Below are 16,670 nucleotides of genomic sequence, written 5' to 3'. Positions count from 1 at the left end.
CAATTAGTTGTCTTGGTATCAGCTGTGTTTCCCTGCCTCTTTGTATGCCTGGTAATCTTGAACTGTATGTGAGGCATTGTTAATTTTACCTTGTTGGATGCTGGATATTTTTTTATTTCTATAAGTATCCTTGTGCTTTCCTCTGGAATACAGTTAAATTATTTGGAAACAATCCTATCCTTTAGGGCAGAAAAAAAGCCATTCACAAAGGATTCTACCTAAAATTATTTCATTTCTATTTCATGATGTAGTGATTATCTCTGGGCACAGGAAAGCAGATGGGATGGAGAGGAGGAGAAAGGAGGCTACGAACCTCTGGCAGTGTTCTATGTTTTTGTTTGTTTGTTTGTTTCCTTTAAGGTTTTGCTTATATATTTTTAGGCAGGATTGAAGCAGTGCTCAGTCTAAGGCAAGGTACTCTCCATTACTGGAATAAGACCTTCCTAAGTATTCTATACAATGCCCAGTGAATTATATAGTCTTCCTATCTAGCTGATGGGAATAGCCACTGTTCACAGGCCTGTGTGAAAACTAAGTGGGTTCCTCTAATTCTTGTGGGTGATAACTTTGTGGTACTGGGGATTCAACCCAGGATCTTGTGCTTTTTAGAAAAGCACTCTACCTTTTGAGCGATAACCATAGACTCCCTATATTTTTTTTAGATAGGGTCTAACTTTTCCTGGGTTATTCTTGAACTCACAGTCCTCCTGTCTGTTAGAGTAGCTGGGATTATGTGCTGCCATGCCCAGCTTTGGATGAATACTTTTTTGGGGGGTTGGGGCAGTGCTGGTGTTTGAACTCAGGGCCTCACACTTGGTAGGCAGGTATTCTACTACTTGAGCCACTCCACCATCCTGGAATGAATACTTTTATTTTATCTGCCTTAAGTAGTTTTTTTTCATATATAAGTACCACTTCCTTCTCTCAACTCAAGGAATCTTCTGGGCTCCACCACAGTTTCCCACCCTGTATTATGGTCTGGAAACCTTCTAAAGACAGAAAGAGGCAGCAGTTGCTAAGACTCACATTGTTTCAGAGATCACTGTCCTTTGTTGATGCACAGTGTCTTGAAAACTATTTTTCATGTTTTTGTCTGGTGTTTTCATTGTTGCTTCAGGTAGGATGATAAATGCAGCCCCTTTTCTCCATTTTGGCAGAGGCAAATGCTGACTTGATCTGCTATGAACTTCAATCTTGGTGATCCCCCACTTGATTTCCTGCTCCTTCTGCCCCTCACTCTTCTCTTGAAATCTAAGCATTTTACAGAATTTGAGGTGGAGATCAACCTTTGTATCTCTGTTTCTCCTTACTCAGTGGCTATGTAATAAATCTGTTCAGTAGTGAGCAGAGTGTATGAATTCTGGCTTTGTTATCCTCTAGTTGTATCTTGGAGGTATCACCATTAGGTACTGACGTTCATTCCCACACATGCAAACAATGCTGGAGAGAAATCAGTAAATATAGACATTTCCAATTAACCTATGCATTTGACTTAACTCTGAGAATTTCTGAATGTTTAAACTATGAAAATTATAAAATTCAAAAAAGAAACATACTGAAGTCTCACTTCTACAGACCACTGCTTTGTTTTCTTTTAATACATGCCTACTGTGTTTTATCCATATCATCTCTGGACATGATATAACAAAAATAAATAAGTGCTTTAATAATACTTTTCTTACTTGATAGAACTGTTTGTGGCTGCACAGTGCTCATCATTACCTTTTCCCAATCTTCATTGTGTATGCATGCCATGATTTCTTCAGTTTTTCCTATCCAAAGACTGCTTCTCCTTTTTAGTTAATATAAAAGGAAGTGCAGAAAATATCTTGACTCTTCTTGGGTTGCGTTCTTGGCTAAGCCCTTTGAGGTGACATTACCAGAGCAAAGGGCATAAATATTTTTAATGTTCTCATTACATCCTGCCAAACTGCTTTCTTAAAAGGTCATACTACTGTTCACCTTCACCAGCCTGGCTGAGTGTCAGTTTTACTGTATACTCACCAGCACTGTATATTATCACTGTGTTTTGGCTAATATAATAGGTGACAATGACTTTTCACTGTTACAACTTTTAATTTCTTCTCATCTGGAAGGAAGGCAATTCTTCCTTATACTTGTGAAATAGTTCCATTTCTTTTTTTGCAGGAGTAGTCTCCCAAATACACTATGACCCTCAGCTTCCCCCTCCTATCTCATTCGTCAAATATTCATTAAGCCTCTTCAGTATACCAGGCTGTGGCTAGGCTCTGGGGATATCATGGAGAGATGAAACAAAGACACAAACCCTGCCTCCCAAGGAGTTTTACAGAGTAAAGGAAGAGGTGACCCATTCTCAACATCTTATGAGTGGGCAAATCTGCCAGGCAAAGTGTAACCATATTGGGAAAAGGGAAATTGCTTTGGAAAGCATCAGTTGAATATTCATGAGGAAATAAGTTTGGAAAAACCTGCTAGAGGAATTTTTGATTATCTTGGTCTCAAAGTTGTCCCTGGAGAGGGAAGGAAGTTCACTATCCAAAGAGGACAAATCTGAAGAGCTCAGGGATGAACACAGCTACATTTTAAGGACAATAAACCCATGCTTTCTCAAAAAAAAAAACCAAACCTGCTTTCTAAACAGCTGTGTGTAGGGGCAGAGGAGGTGTATAAAGTGGTGGGTTAAGAAAAAGTGGTAAGTCTGTGTGAACAAGGTAGGTCTAGGATGGATGCAGCACACTGAGGAGTGTTACACAAAAGTAACATGAGAGCTCCAAAATCTTGGAAGGCAAAGGAAAGGAGGACAAGAGATGGCAGGGAAGGAAACTTGGCACTCAGTTCCACTTAGGGTTGTTCCTGTTCCCTCCCCTCTTAGAGAACAAAATCAGGTGGGAGGCTCTACACTGTAGCATGACTGTAATGGATGACCCACTGTACAGTTAATTGCTGTCATCAGATGAGCAGCTTTGCTACACCACACACTTCCCACAAGATGGTCTGCCTTATCACTGGGCTAAAAGCAACAGAGCCAAGTGACATGGACTGAAACCTCTGAAACCATGAGCCAAAATAAACTTATCCCCCTCATAAGTTGATCATCTGAGGTATTTGTTACAGTAATACACAGTTGTCATCCAAGTCAAGGGAAAAACCAAAACCAAAACACTGCCAGCAACCAGTAGCTTCCTTTCTCTTCTTCCCTGTCCCATCTCCCTCCCTCTGCACAGAGGTAATCACCATGCTATACACACACCTTAAAATAGTTCAGTTACGCTTTTTTTATGTAACAGAAAGGTAGAGTTTTTTCTGCATGGACTTTGGCTCCCATCATATTTGTTAGATTTATCTTTAGTGCTGGCTGTGAATTTAGTGCCACATGTCAATGTGGCATGTGAATAACAGCATCTCCTATGTTTAATGCAATGCCCTAATTCCCAAAGTGGCCAATCATTTTTTCATGTATTTTGTGAGGTGCCTGCTAATGTCTTTGTTCATTTCTTCCTATGGGTATTATCTTTTTCTTATTAATTCATAGCCATTCTCTATACATTCCTGTCCTCAGGTATAAGTGTACCTGTTGTCATCCAATTAATGGCTATTTTTTGGCTCTCCTATGGTGCCTTTTAATAATTAAAAGTTATAATCATAGTATAGTGAAATATAAGTTTTTTCTTTTATAATCAGTACTTTTTACCTCTACTTTTAAGATATCCTTCTAATCCTGTAGTCATGAAGACTGTTCTACAGTATCTTCTAAAAGCTTGATAGTTTTGCCTTTCATGTTTAGGTCTTCCAGCTGCCTGGGATTGATTTTTGTATATAGTATAAAATAGCTCAGTTTCATTCTTTCCCACATAGGATATTCAATTTTTGAGCACCATCTATAGAAGTACTGATCTGCAAGTCACCCCTGTTAAGTCTGAAATATACAAATATTATGTGAATCTGATTTTGGATTTTCTACTGTGGTCTGCTACCATATCTATTCCTGTGCTAACTCCACCCCATCTTTTATTAATAAAGCTTTATGTGCTTGTCACAGGAGGGTTAAGTCCTCTCATTAGCCATTGTTCTTATCTCTTTAATGAAACAACGCTAAGACAGTAAGGGGGTTACATTACTTTGAGCCTACAATGGCTCACAGAGAGGAAAATTCCACATCACGGACATTATCTCTATTAACAGGGCCGACTTCATTAGACACAGAAGACATAGTGCATAGGGCCCATGACAATCTTCAGGGCTCAAGAAAACATTCCAGTTTACTTTCAAATCAGAAGAAAAAAATGAAGAAAGTGTTTTGTTTTGTTTGCAGTGCTGGAGCTCAAACCCAGAGTCACATATATGCTAGGCAAGCACTCTATCACGGAGGTATATTCTCAACCAAGAAAGTGATGTAACATGTTATTTTAGTAGATTCGTCTTTGTTTTTTTTCAGTACTAGTGATTGAACCCAGTGCCTCGTGCATTCTAGGCAAACACTCTCTCAAACAGCAGGGATTGCAGGCATGAACCACCATGCCTGGCTAAGATTCATCTTTATGCCTACATAGTCATAAAATATTATTTTAAATAGTTTTCTGGGGGAAAATAGCCCACATAGGCAAAAGCACCTAGAACTTCTCTCCCCTACCAAATCATACAATGTTCATTCCTGATAGAATTTTCTTTCTTTAAAGTTATTCAATTAGCTACAGAGGCAGTTCCCATAACTCATCCCTATCCTTCTTTAAAGCTAGGGTTTGTTTTTGTTTTGGGGTTTTCTTCTTTGGTTTTCTGGGGCTTGAACTCAGGAACTCATGCTTGTTTGGCAGGTGCTCTACCACTTGAGCCACTCTACCAGCCTTTTTTTGTGTTGGGTATTTTCAAGATAGGGTCTTGCAAACTATTTGCCCAGAGCTGTCTTCAAACTGTGATCCTCCTGATCTCTGCATCCTGAGTAGCTAGGATTACAGGCATGAACCACTGCACCCAGCTTAAAGCTAGGAAACAAACACATGTGTCCTCCTACTGTTAGATGAGCATATTATCTTCATTTGGACAAATAATACACACCAGCAAACTAATAATCCCCAGCATTAATTTCAAGTTTAAATAAAAGTAGAATTCAAGTAACATTTATTTCAAGGCATTTGCTAGGCACAAGGAGGATACTAAAACAAAATGAACGTAAAGCACTTAGCATATAAGAGAATGTAGATGGTTAACGAATAATTATAATGAGGAACAATGAAGAAGTGTGGTAGCAAAGCTGTCAGTTCTAACAAAATGCAAATCAAGTGTTGTTAATTTCAATTTTACAGGTGAGGAAACAAAGTATCCCAAGCCTCAGCCAATATGTCAGGTGTATTTGAATACCAGGACTCTGACTCCAAGTTCTGATCCGAGACAGTGCCCATCCCATACAAGATACTCAATAAAATAGATGGTGCTGAACTCAAAGAGAAACAACACCACCCCAAAGGGTGGTACATTTTTTCAGAACAGCTTTTTAATCAATTGTTTATGGCTTTATTAAGTATATTTTATGTGTCATAAAACTTACCTATTTCAAGTATACTAATTCAATAGGTTTTAGTGACTTTACCAGCTCGTACAACCATCAGCATAAATTAGTTTTAGAACATTTTTATTCCTCCAGTTAAAACCATCTTGTTCATTTTCTGTTTATCTTCATTTTTCACTCTCTGCCTTAGGCAAGCACTAGATTACTTCCTTTATCTGTATATTTGCTTTTTCTGCATAATACACATAAATAGAGTCATACAACATGGAAACTCTTTTGTCTGATTTCTTCATTCAGCATAATGTTCTAAAATTCACCCACGAGCTGGAGTAACTTAAGTGGTAGAGTGCCTGTCTAGCAAGTGTGAGGCCTTCAGTTTATGTGTTTTTTTGTTTGTTTGTTTGTTTTTTGTGGTACTGGGGCTTGCACTCAGGGCCTACACCTTGAGTCATTCCACCAGGCCCCTTTTCTTGTGTGTGTGATGGTTTTTTTTGAGATAGGGTTTCTTGAACTATTTGCCCAGGCTGGCTTCAAACCATGATCCTCCTGATCTCTGTCTTCTGAGTAGCCAGGATTACAGGGATGAGCCACTGGTGCCAGTTCTTTCTTTTTTTAACCAGGGGCTGGCCTTTGACTGTGATCCTCCTATCTATGCCGCCCAGTAACTGGGATCACAGGTGCAGGCCACCATGCCTGACTTATTGGTTGACATGGGGGTCTCACTAACTTTTTGCCTAGGATGGCCTTGAACTGTGATCCTCCTGACCTCCACCTCCTGAGTAGCTGTGATAATAGATATGAGCCACTGTCTGTGGGTCATCTATTTTTTATTTTGTTTTGAGACAGGGTCTTGCTATGTGACCCAGTCTAGCCTTGAAGTTTTACTTCTCCTGCCTCAGCCTCTCAGAGTGCTGGGATTACAGATATGCACTATCATGCCTAGCTTTTTAAAAAATCTGTTCTTGAATTCTTGTCCTGATTAAATACAGTGTGTGTGCATATGTGTATTTGTGTGTGTGTTTGCATGTATGTGTGTGTGTGTGTGTGTGTGTGGCATATAATGTAGACAAATAAAGACATAGCCATGCTCAGTAAAAATGACAAGACAGTTCACTGGGACTGGTGGCTAAAATTTGAATTTTCAGTGACAAAAAATTTTTATTTTCATTTTTAAAATTTTTATGAGCTTATAATAGTTGTACAAGGAGGATACATTGTGATGTTTACACGTGCTTATAATGTATCTTAATTAAGACTCCCTCCTGCCACTGTTCTCCCTCATCCCCCATTTTCTCCCATAAAAATGTTGAAAGAAAATATGCAAGGGATAAGCAGCAAACCAGCCAGAACAGAACATCCAGAGGCTGGCAGGTGGAGCTCATGACACAGCTATGTAAGTAGTACATTAATCCCTTCTTCAAATGCAGTGCAGTGTGTTTGCTCACATTTCAAGCTAAGAAACACTGATTACAGATAGGCACTGATTGCAGAGTAAGGTTAAGGATAAGATAATTTCCTATGGAAAGCTGAATCTTAATTTATCATTCAGAAGGATGCTGCATATCCTAACGTTTGCATTGATATCATAATGTTAACATGGAATTCTTACAGTCTGTTACATTCAACATGTGTCAGAAAAATTATTGTTGATTCATTTATAAATATAAATTCCTCAATATGAAAGTTTTAGATACAAAGTCTCACTTATAAAGGACCTTTTTCTAGCAATTCTCTGGATTGCATCTAAAATTATTAATAACTAATTTCATGGTCAAATGACCTCTTGCACTCCCACAAGGAACACAGGAACAGTGGAATAACACTTGGCCACTTGTATTCACTATGAGTCAGTCAGTGACCTTCTCTCCCTCCCTTGACTGTGTCTCCTCATGGTGCTGGGTGGATCCTTTGCTAAAGCCTGATTTCCTCTTTCAGAACAAAATTTGTTTTCAAAATATATTTCCTGGTATGATTAAGATTATATTACTACTTATTGACATTTTAATATCTTTTCATTATTTTCAGGTACAATTTGTTATTGATACATCCATCTTACCCTCTTAGGAAAAGTAACATGTTTTATAGTTCTTTAACTCCTTCTATGAGTGGTTTTTAAATCCTTGGAGTTGATATTCTAGTACTGAAACCCTGCCTGATAGCATCCGATAAGGTTCTTAGAACATAATAAACACTTGACACATTTCTTGTTGGAATGAAGTAAATATAAATTTTTAATACTGCAGTTTTAGTTAAATTTGGCCCCATGGTTTCATGACAGATAAGTACTATGGGTTCCATCAAATTACTAAAATAGTATTCTAGGAGAGACATGTAGCCATGTCATTGATGTCATGAAGGCTAATCTTTCAAAGCCGAGAGCCAAATGCCAACATTTTTCTTTCTTGAATATCTAGAGACATGATGTTCTTTCATTTATTCTAAAGAGAAATGGTCTCTCCTCTTAGATCATAGGTCCTATCTAAATCTTTTGGATAGTTTAAAAGTTGGATTTTTTTCATTCAGGATAAGGAGACTTCACTGAATATGGGCACATAGCAAAAAGTCCTCCAAATAAAATTACCTTGTTATTCTTATATTATTGGTAACATAGTCTAATAATCGCTTCCATCTAAAAAAAAAAAGAATAAATTTGCTAGCTCATCAGAAACATAAATTTGAAAGAATAAATTTGCTAAGTAGTAAATTAAGGTGGTCTTCAAAGCACATGGGCAAAGAAGTTTGCATATCAGATAGGTAAACTGGCACGAAAACAAATTGAAAAAATAATTCACAAATGCTTTTAAAATACTTTCCTTCTTGCCTAAGATACAACTATGCTGATTCTGAATAATTTTTAAAAATACTATCTGCAGTTCTCCATTTAGTTACAGCTTTCCAAGCTTCAGCAACCTGAGTCATTCAGTCTCACCTAAGTCTTATCCTGACCTCGGGGCCTAGACCAGTGCTCTACACTGGACGAATTTTTAGAAACCTTCAACTAGTATCTAATCTAGTTACTAGATTAATCTAGGCATCAGATCAACCATTCTGCTGATCTGGTCCTGATACTGTAAACTGGTTTCAGGCCCTTTGATTTTATTTGATTATTTGTAACCAAGTCTTTTTCTTGGACCATTAGAAACTAGATCCTGGATTTATCCATTGCAATCTACAATCCTAACTTGGAATTATTTTTTCGTTTTCTTTTTGAGGCAGGGTCTTGCTATGAGTACTGTTACTACAGACATATGCTAACATGCTCAGCCTGAGACCTTACTTTATATCCAGCTAGTGTGTTTCTTACACTCTTTAATGTTTTGTGGTCTTAAGTAGAGTCTTACCCTGGGATTCCAGTCTTTACGAGTCTGTCCCCAGTATATGCCACCTGATTGTTGTGATGTTTGGATTTCCACTTACTGCCTATTGTTGAATTCCCCTAAGTCATGTCCTATGGTTGAGCTAAATCTCCTACCAGTTGTCAGTTCCTTTATTCATGCCCTGCCTAACACTGGTGGAGATGTTGAAACATTAGTCCTGGTTGTCCACAGACTGACCCATCTCATTGCTGAATTCTAACAGTAACTCAATGCTTATTTAAAAATATCTCTATTCAAGCCAGTCAACAGTGAGCTGAAAGATGCTTAATTAAATACACATATGTTGCTTGAAATCACATAAGAAAATACCCCATACCTGTCTGAGTGAATCCTGTTTTATATCCATTAGTTGTCCCATTTTCTGGGGTCACAGTTGATGATACTGAAGGATTTGGTTTAGTAGGATGGCAAGCAGCAGAGGATTGTCGGCTTCTACATTCTGGAAAGAAGTAAAAATCACATTATATGAAGAGGTCAATATTTTGTTTCAACAGGTAATGAGGACATGATCCATAAAATCTCTAAAACATACTGCTGCTCCTTAAATGGCAAGCACTTTCTTATCAGAGACCACCTTCCCCTAATCCTGTTCCCCTAATCCTGACTGCAACAGAATATTCAGGCTAGTGAACACAGTTCTTCCTAGAGCCAGATGTCATGCTTGGAAGGCAAAGAACAATCAGACCTTTGTTTCTTCACTGATTCATTCTCAGGGGAAAAATACTCATAACCAATGCACGCATGCTAGTTTTATGGGTAAGACAGAGGCCAAAATATCAATAATTCATAAAAACCCAATAAACTTTTCAAATACCAGTTAACCTCCTGTCTAGGATTTCTTTAAGTGTAAAACAGTAACTTTGAGTCTGGTCTAGACCACCTTCAATTTTTTCTACTCAACCTTAATTTATGTCCAAACATAGAAGTAATAAAAAAAATTAAAGAGAAGAAATTAGAAGTAAATTCTTATTATTTTCAATTATTATTAAAGGAAACAGGTAGTCAATATTCAAAGTAATTACTGATCATATGATACCAAACTTCACATTAAGTATCTATTATTAGTGAGACTCTGGTGTAATATTTTAACAGCACCTTATAACTGATTTAGGTAGATAGTGAATACCCTGAAACCTGTTGGGTTATATGTTACAAATGAATTATACTATATTAGTCTCAAAAAGTAATAAGTGAAATAGAAATAAAAGTAGTTATATATGACGAAGTTAATTATAGAGGGTCCATACCAGTGCTGATGGCGATTTTCTCAAGCATCTACCCTATGTCCTTCTATAAAGAACTTTTTTGGCCTAAAACATTATGTGTATTATATAAACATGTATATTTATATATGTTTTATATATTCATAGGTACATATAAAATTCTAGTTCCAAAATAGCAACTGCTATAAACATGAGACTTCTTTAACAAATTTTATTCTTCACTAGAAAGATGAATTCTCATTTTGTTCTAAAAAGTTAAGCATATTTTATGCAACCAGAACAAAAGCTAAAGAAGGAAGTTAAAAGATAGATGATAGTTATTCTATTTTTACTCTTTAATTAGGGCTCATAACATTCAAAACTATTTTTCTAGAGGAAAATTCTTTAGACTTTGTTAAGATAAAGAGTTATCTATAATTCACCATGGTTATGATTCAGTGGATGCAAGATTTAAGTTCTGATGACACCTGGCTTGGAACACATAGCTATTCCCTAAGGAATTAGATAATCCCACTTCAAATGCAACCAAGAGTAATTATGGTAAAGGATTCAAAGGCAAATCTGCTATTGTAAATTATATTTAGTAAGCTATTTTTCATGGTCAGACAAAAATCTCATATAGACAACAAATAGAAACATTAAAGACAATTATTCTATGGGGAAAAAAATCTCACCATCTAAGAGTAAGGATTAGATACTCTAATGCATTGGAACAATGAATACAAGGTGCAGCAGTTCCTATCAAACACAGGAGGATACGAAGTTTCAACTGGATTTATTTCTACAGATAAATTCTTCCTAATTTAAAAGAAACAAAACTTTGCCAATTTAATTGTACATTTGTTCCATGTATTATGAAGAATACATTGTTTATCCTAGGACTGCTTTGGTCAAATTAGAATACAAAAATGCAGATTTTTGAGGATTATCAAAGAATTGAAGTAAAAATAGTATCTGACACTGTGAGGTCCTCTCTAAATGAAAAGAGACCTAGAAAATATCTATTCCTTCCCCCATAGAGTAGTACCTCCCAAAAGACAAAATATAGACATGTACTGTCCTAAACTTGCATGATGCAGTTAAAAATAGTAAGGAGCAAGTCACATTTTTGGAGAATCTTCTGAATTTGAGCTTTTTATCTATATCACACCTGTACTCTGAACCCTGCAAGGGTCACTTGTCACCTTCACACAATCTCCATTCCCTCCTCTTCCCCTCCAGGAGTCTGGTTACCTTTCCAACAGATAAGAGGCCCCTTTGACAGTACCCCCTGGGAAGTTCTGACTAGGTAGTACTTTAAGTGCTTCTGCTTCTTTGGCTGAGTGGTGAGCTTCAAGTTAATGTGGTTGGAAAATTCTGTGAAATACCGAAATCCTCTTTCTCCACAGCCAATACAGTTTCCAGAAAATCCTGAAATCAAGAAAACCAGTGTTACTGGAAGCCTTGAAAGTTGATACAATACTTTTGTGTACTAATAGCATAGAAATAGTCACATTCTTTGACTCAATAATATCCTAATTTTAAGGAAATAATTCAAAGGGAAAAACAGGTTAAAAAAATTAGTGGACTGGAGGCGTGGCTTAAGTGGTAGAGTGCCTGCTTTGTAAGCACAAAGCCCTGAGTTCAACGTCCAGACCCATCCCCCCCAACAAAAAAATTAGCAGTTATTTTTAAACAATGGAAGACTGTACATAATTTAAATGCTGCTGTAATAGGATAATGGGTAAGAAAATAGAGTAGATGGTATTCTGTGGTAGAATTTATGTAGCATGTCTTTCTGACCTACTCTGAGACAAAGACTCTCTTCTGGAATTTTGAAATAAGTCAAAAGTCAGCCAGATGGTACTGGAGCCTGGATTTGTAAGGTTTTGTAAAATTTGAACCTAAGCTGGGGCTATGTCAACCACATGTAAGCTATGGTGTGGGGCAGAACAAACAACTGTGAAGAGGAAGCCAGGAGATGGAAAGCATAGCGTGGACAGAGGTATGCAAATTCACAGCACTGTCGACTTCAGTTTCCATGAGACCTAGCTGTACTTTCACACGTTGAGTTCCACTGGATTCCCATTTCCTTTGTATTCATCCTCTATTCAAACTAACTTATTGTTTCTTTAGATCTAACATCTGAACAATTACTCAGACTAATTAAAGTAAGACTTTCAATGGCCTGATTGGAGCAGGAGATGTGGAAAGAGGAAATCAACAAGGTTGGGAGGATAAAAAGCAATGGCCTGCCTTATTGAAAATCAACTTTTTAGTTCCCCTTAACAACAAAGAAAACTGCAGGCAAATAACAGAGTGAGTTCCTTTGGTTGTGTCTGATGAACACACTTAACGCGTTTACTGTCATACAGATGAACAGGACAAAAGTTGAAGATAACAAGGGGCATTCCATATTGTGTAAATTCAATAAATCTATATGCAAATAACTAAGAGAAAATAAATTCACTAATGAAGTGACTCTTTTCAAATCCCTGAACCAATCTGGTATATAATTAACAAAGATAAGGAGAAAAGAGAAAAGGCCACAAGGATTACAGGCAGTATCTCACAATGCCCCCATTTTAAAATGCTGACAATCAATTCAAAGTATTTAAAAATGTGCAATTTAACTTATTATTCATGCAACAATTATTTATTGAGCACTCATCTATATGCTAGTTATTTTGCTAAACACTAGAGAAAAGTAGCAAATAAGAGATAGTCATAACCCCTGGTCAATTACATAGAATTGGTAGTTTATTAATGTTTCTTTTTAGAATAATATTAATACAGTTTTATAAATGACTTAGAATATATTCAGAGATAGATTATATTTGAGAATGTTTGGCTATATCCAATATCTTTAGGTTCCCCAGAAAGTTGTCAATGACTGCCTACTTCACCAAGTTCCCAAAGTCATCCATCCATCCATCCATCCATGCATCCATCCATCCATGCATCCATGCATCCATCCATTCATCCATCCACCTATTCAACAAATATTTATGCTCTACTATATGTTAGGCACTGTTTTAGGTATCAGGTTTTTAGCACTGAACAAAGCAGACAGAGTCCCTTACATTTGATATGATCCTTTATAGAAAATTGCCTGACCCATGAGGCAGAGGTGCCACATCCAAAACACAGTAAAAAAAATGTATAAGAACCTTTCAAATGAAACAATCAAGTGCTGAAAAATGAGACTTATCTGGTAGGTCCAGGTAGTTCAGGAATGATTTGTGTGAGAATTAGTATGAACAAACCTAGTGAGGTTGGTTTTATCTTTTCCTCTGTGAATACTGTTTATGGTGAGAAGCATGAGAGTGAAGAGGAAGCAACAGGTATGGATAATCCACAGAGAACCTTCACATTAAGAATGACAGCTAAAGCTGGGCATCAGTGGATCACACCTATAATCCTAGCTACTCAGAAGGAGAGATCAGGAAGATCTTAGTTTGAAGCCAGCCTGGGCAAGTAGTGTGTGAGACCCTATCTAGAAAAAACCCATCACAAAAAGGGCTGATGGAGTGGCTCAAGGTGTAGGCCCTGAGTTCAAACCCCAGCACTGAAAAACAAAAACAAAACAAAACAAAAAATGACAGTTAACAAATATAAAGAGTTAGAATTCTAATATTAAATGCTCTGTATAGTTTCAATATTAACCTTGGCTCAAAAGAACTATTATCTATTCAAAGTTCTTGCTATTACCAGTAATAAAAAGTAACATCTCTTACAGCTAAATTACCTTTCTAGTTTTTCTGGCAATCATGTCTTCTTATTACACGTTAGATTTGGGGCACAAGCATGGCCAACTGGGTCATTATATTTTTAAATCAATTCCTCCCCAGCCTTTAGAATCTGTATGATTTATATGAAATTTTAGAAAATTGATACTGAGGTCCACAAGGGTTCTAGAATATCTGAATCTTAAAAAAATTCTGGCTTAATACATACTAAAATCATCCATCGTAAGTAAGAAAATTTTGGATGAATATTAACTTTTGCACAACAGAACAGTAGTCATGTAAAAATCTCAACAATGTACTTATCTAAAAATCCCCATCAACCATATTGTTGCAATACATTTTCCCATGGGGAAATGGCTAGTGAAAACTTCTGGCAATTTATATTTAAAGAGAAAATAATATGTGCCAGGCACTATGCTGAATGAGTGCCTTTAAATATCATATCATTTGATTTTTATAGCAGCGCAAGGTAGGCCTTATTGGTCCTTTTGTGTAGATGAGAAATCTTGAGACTTCAAGTTCTTAATCTACTTTTCCAAGGTCCTAAAGTACTACCTGGTAAATCTGAGATAGATCTTTTTCTTTTTTGTCATTTGACACAAGGCCTTGCTCCTCAAATCCAGGCTTGTCTTGAAGTCACCATCCTCCTGCCTCAGTCTCCCAAATGTTGGAATTATAAGTGTGCACCACCACACCTGACTCAAATCTAGGACTTAAACTCAGTTCTAATTCCAAAGCCTGTGGATTTGATCTCAGATTCTTGACTTATACAGGATAAAAAAGCATATTATTCAGCGGTGCTTTCTGTGTCTTCTTCATGATATATTCTAAAAGAATTCTTCATGAAGAATCAATGAGCAAAAATGACTTTATGAGAAACTTTTCAGTATCTGTAGTCAGAGGTATATCTGATCTGTTTCATTAGCTAAGACTATAACATTTTGGGTTTTTTTTGGGGGGAGTGGTACTTGGTTTTGAACTCAGGGCTACATACTTGCTAAGCAGATGCTCTACCACTTGAATCACACTCCAGCCCTTTTAAATGCTTTAGTTATTTTTCAGATGAGGTCTTGCTCAGGGTTGGCCTCAGACTGAAATCCTCCTACCATTATCTCCTAGTAGGTGGGATAACAGGTATGCACCACCACACCTAGCTGTTTGTTGAGTGGGGGTCTCACTAATAAGTTTCCCAGTGTGGCCTTGAATTGTGGTCCTCCTGCTTTCTGCCTCCTGAGTAACTGGGATTCTAGATATGCTGGTAAGATTATGTTTTTAAAATGCTAAAAATATTCTCCACAATTGTTCTGTATCACCAACTATTCCTAACTTCTGTGAGGAAAAGGACTGTGCTTTTATTTGTTGTGCCTCCATGTCACAGTCCCACATGATTTTTGAGACCCAGTTCATTTTGAATAAATACTACTGAAGAATAGCTGAACCTTCTTTGCTAATTCAGTGCAAAGTCTGAGCTTTACCTTAGACTGTTATGTTAAACCATATGCTCAATTGTGCTTAAAGAAAAAGTGAACACATTCTTTTTTGAGAGATTTACGAAACATAAAAATTATCACTCATTTTCCCATGAAACAGATGGCTCTGAACTATAATTTAAGAAACCTTCATAAAGCATGTGCAGTGTCACTTTCTGACTCAACGTTCTGATTGGTGAGCTGGAAGTGGTAGTTTGTATTTATAAACCCAGCTACTCAGGAGCAGAGATTGGGAGGATCACAGCTCAAGACCAGCTCCAGCAAAAGTTACGAAGATCCCATCTCAACAAAATAAGCTAGATGTGGTGATGTGCACCTATAATCCTATGCTATGAGGACCCTATCTGAAAAAATAACCAAAAGTAAAAAGGGCTGCAGCCCTTTTGCCCTCAAGTGGTAGAGCACTGCCTAGCAAGCACAAGACCCTGAGTTCAAACCCAAGTACTATTCCATAAAAGGTATCGACTGCAGACTTTTTGATGATACTGTATAAGTAGGAAGCCTGCATCAAACTAAACAAACCAACAAAATCACTTTACAACCAATACAATACTCAAACTGTTAAGACAGGGTCTCATTGTACAGCACAGGCTGGCCTCAAACTCACAATCCTCCTGCCTTGGCCTACTGAGTGCTAGGATTGAAGATGTATAAGCCTAACAGATGTGCCTGGCTATATTTTAAAATTCTGTGGTAATTTTAAATAAGCTTGTATTTTAACTCCTTCCTCCCAGAAGGAAGTTTATAGGCAGGAAATACTCACCTAAAAGTGCATTTTTCCCATGATCATCTGGTAGAAATCGCTTGTCTACAGCACAGACTAGGATGTGTTCAGGAAGATTGGGAGACTTGGCCCCAACCAGGAGGAATCCTGCTGGGATGTCAATTTGCTCCATACACAATGATACCAAACGCAAATCCTTTCCTGCTTGACAAAAACCTAGAAAACAGTAAAAAAAGACACAGTGAAATATTTAGGGAGGTTATGTCTTCTATGTCTACTTATTCCCCATTGGGAGAGTAGAATTTTATGTGGGAATCACTATTTAGGACTGAAATTAAAGCCCACATACTCCAACCAGAAGACGGATCTATCATATGTGCCCTTCTAAGCAGCATGGAAAAGGCACGAAAAGGAGATATTTTCATCTGGTTCAGCCAAAATGACAACGCTTTGTTTTTTGATACATAAGTAATGCAGTGATAAATACGCAGCAAGTCTTGCAAAGTGCACATAATTTTTATGTACCCATGACAATTTATACTTTCAGTAGTCACTTATTTTTATTTTATCTTAGTTAATTTCAGTTGGGTTTCTGTCACAACAAAAAATTGATTTCATACATGATAAAAGCTATTTCAGGAAG

The 16,670-nt window shown here is 37.1% G+C and overlaps 1 protein-coding gene across 6 annotated transcripts in view; it reads right to left on the bottom strand.

The window, feature by feature from the left end:
- The window catches only part of Greb1l (GREB1 like retinoic acid receptor coactivator), a 257,622-nt gene that overhangs the window by 93,164 nt on the left and 147,788 nt on the right, over positions 1–16,670 (bottom strand). For all 6 annotated transcript variants that reach the window (XM_020186390.2, XM_074070137.1, XM_074070134.1 and 3 more), the window contains 3 exons: positions 16,067–16,243; positions 11,319–11,495; positions 9,179–9,301 (listed from right to left, as the gene is read on the bottom strand). In XM_020186390.2, the coding sequence (XP_020041979.2) occupies positions 9,179–9,301; positions 11,319–11,495; positions 16,067–16,243 (477 nt within the window). The remainder of the gene's footprint in view (positions 1–9,178; positions 9,302–11,318; positions 11,496–16,066; positions 16,244–16,670) is intronic.

This window comes from Castor canadensis, chromosome 4 (genome assembly GCF_047511655.1).
Source record: "Castor canadensis chromosome 4, mCasCan1.hap1v2, whole genome shotgun sequence".
Lineage (NCBI taxonomy): Eukaryota > Metazoa > Chordata > Mammalia > Rodentia > Castoridae > Castor > Castor canadensis.
Note: the sequence above shows the minus strand (reverse complement) of the source record. Positions and strands in the feature narration are given on the sequence as shown.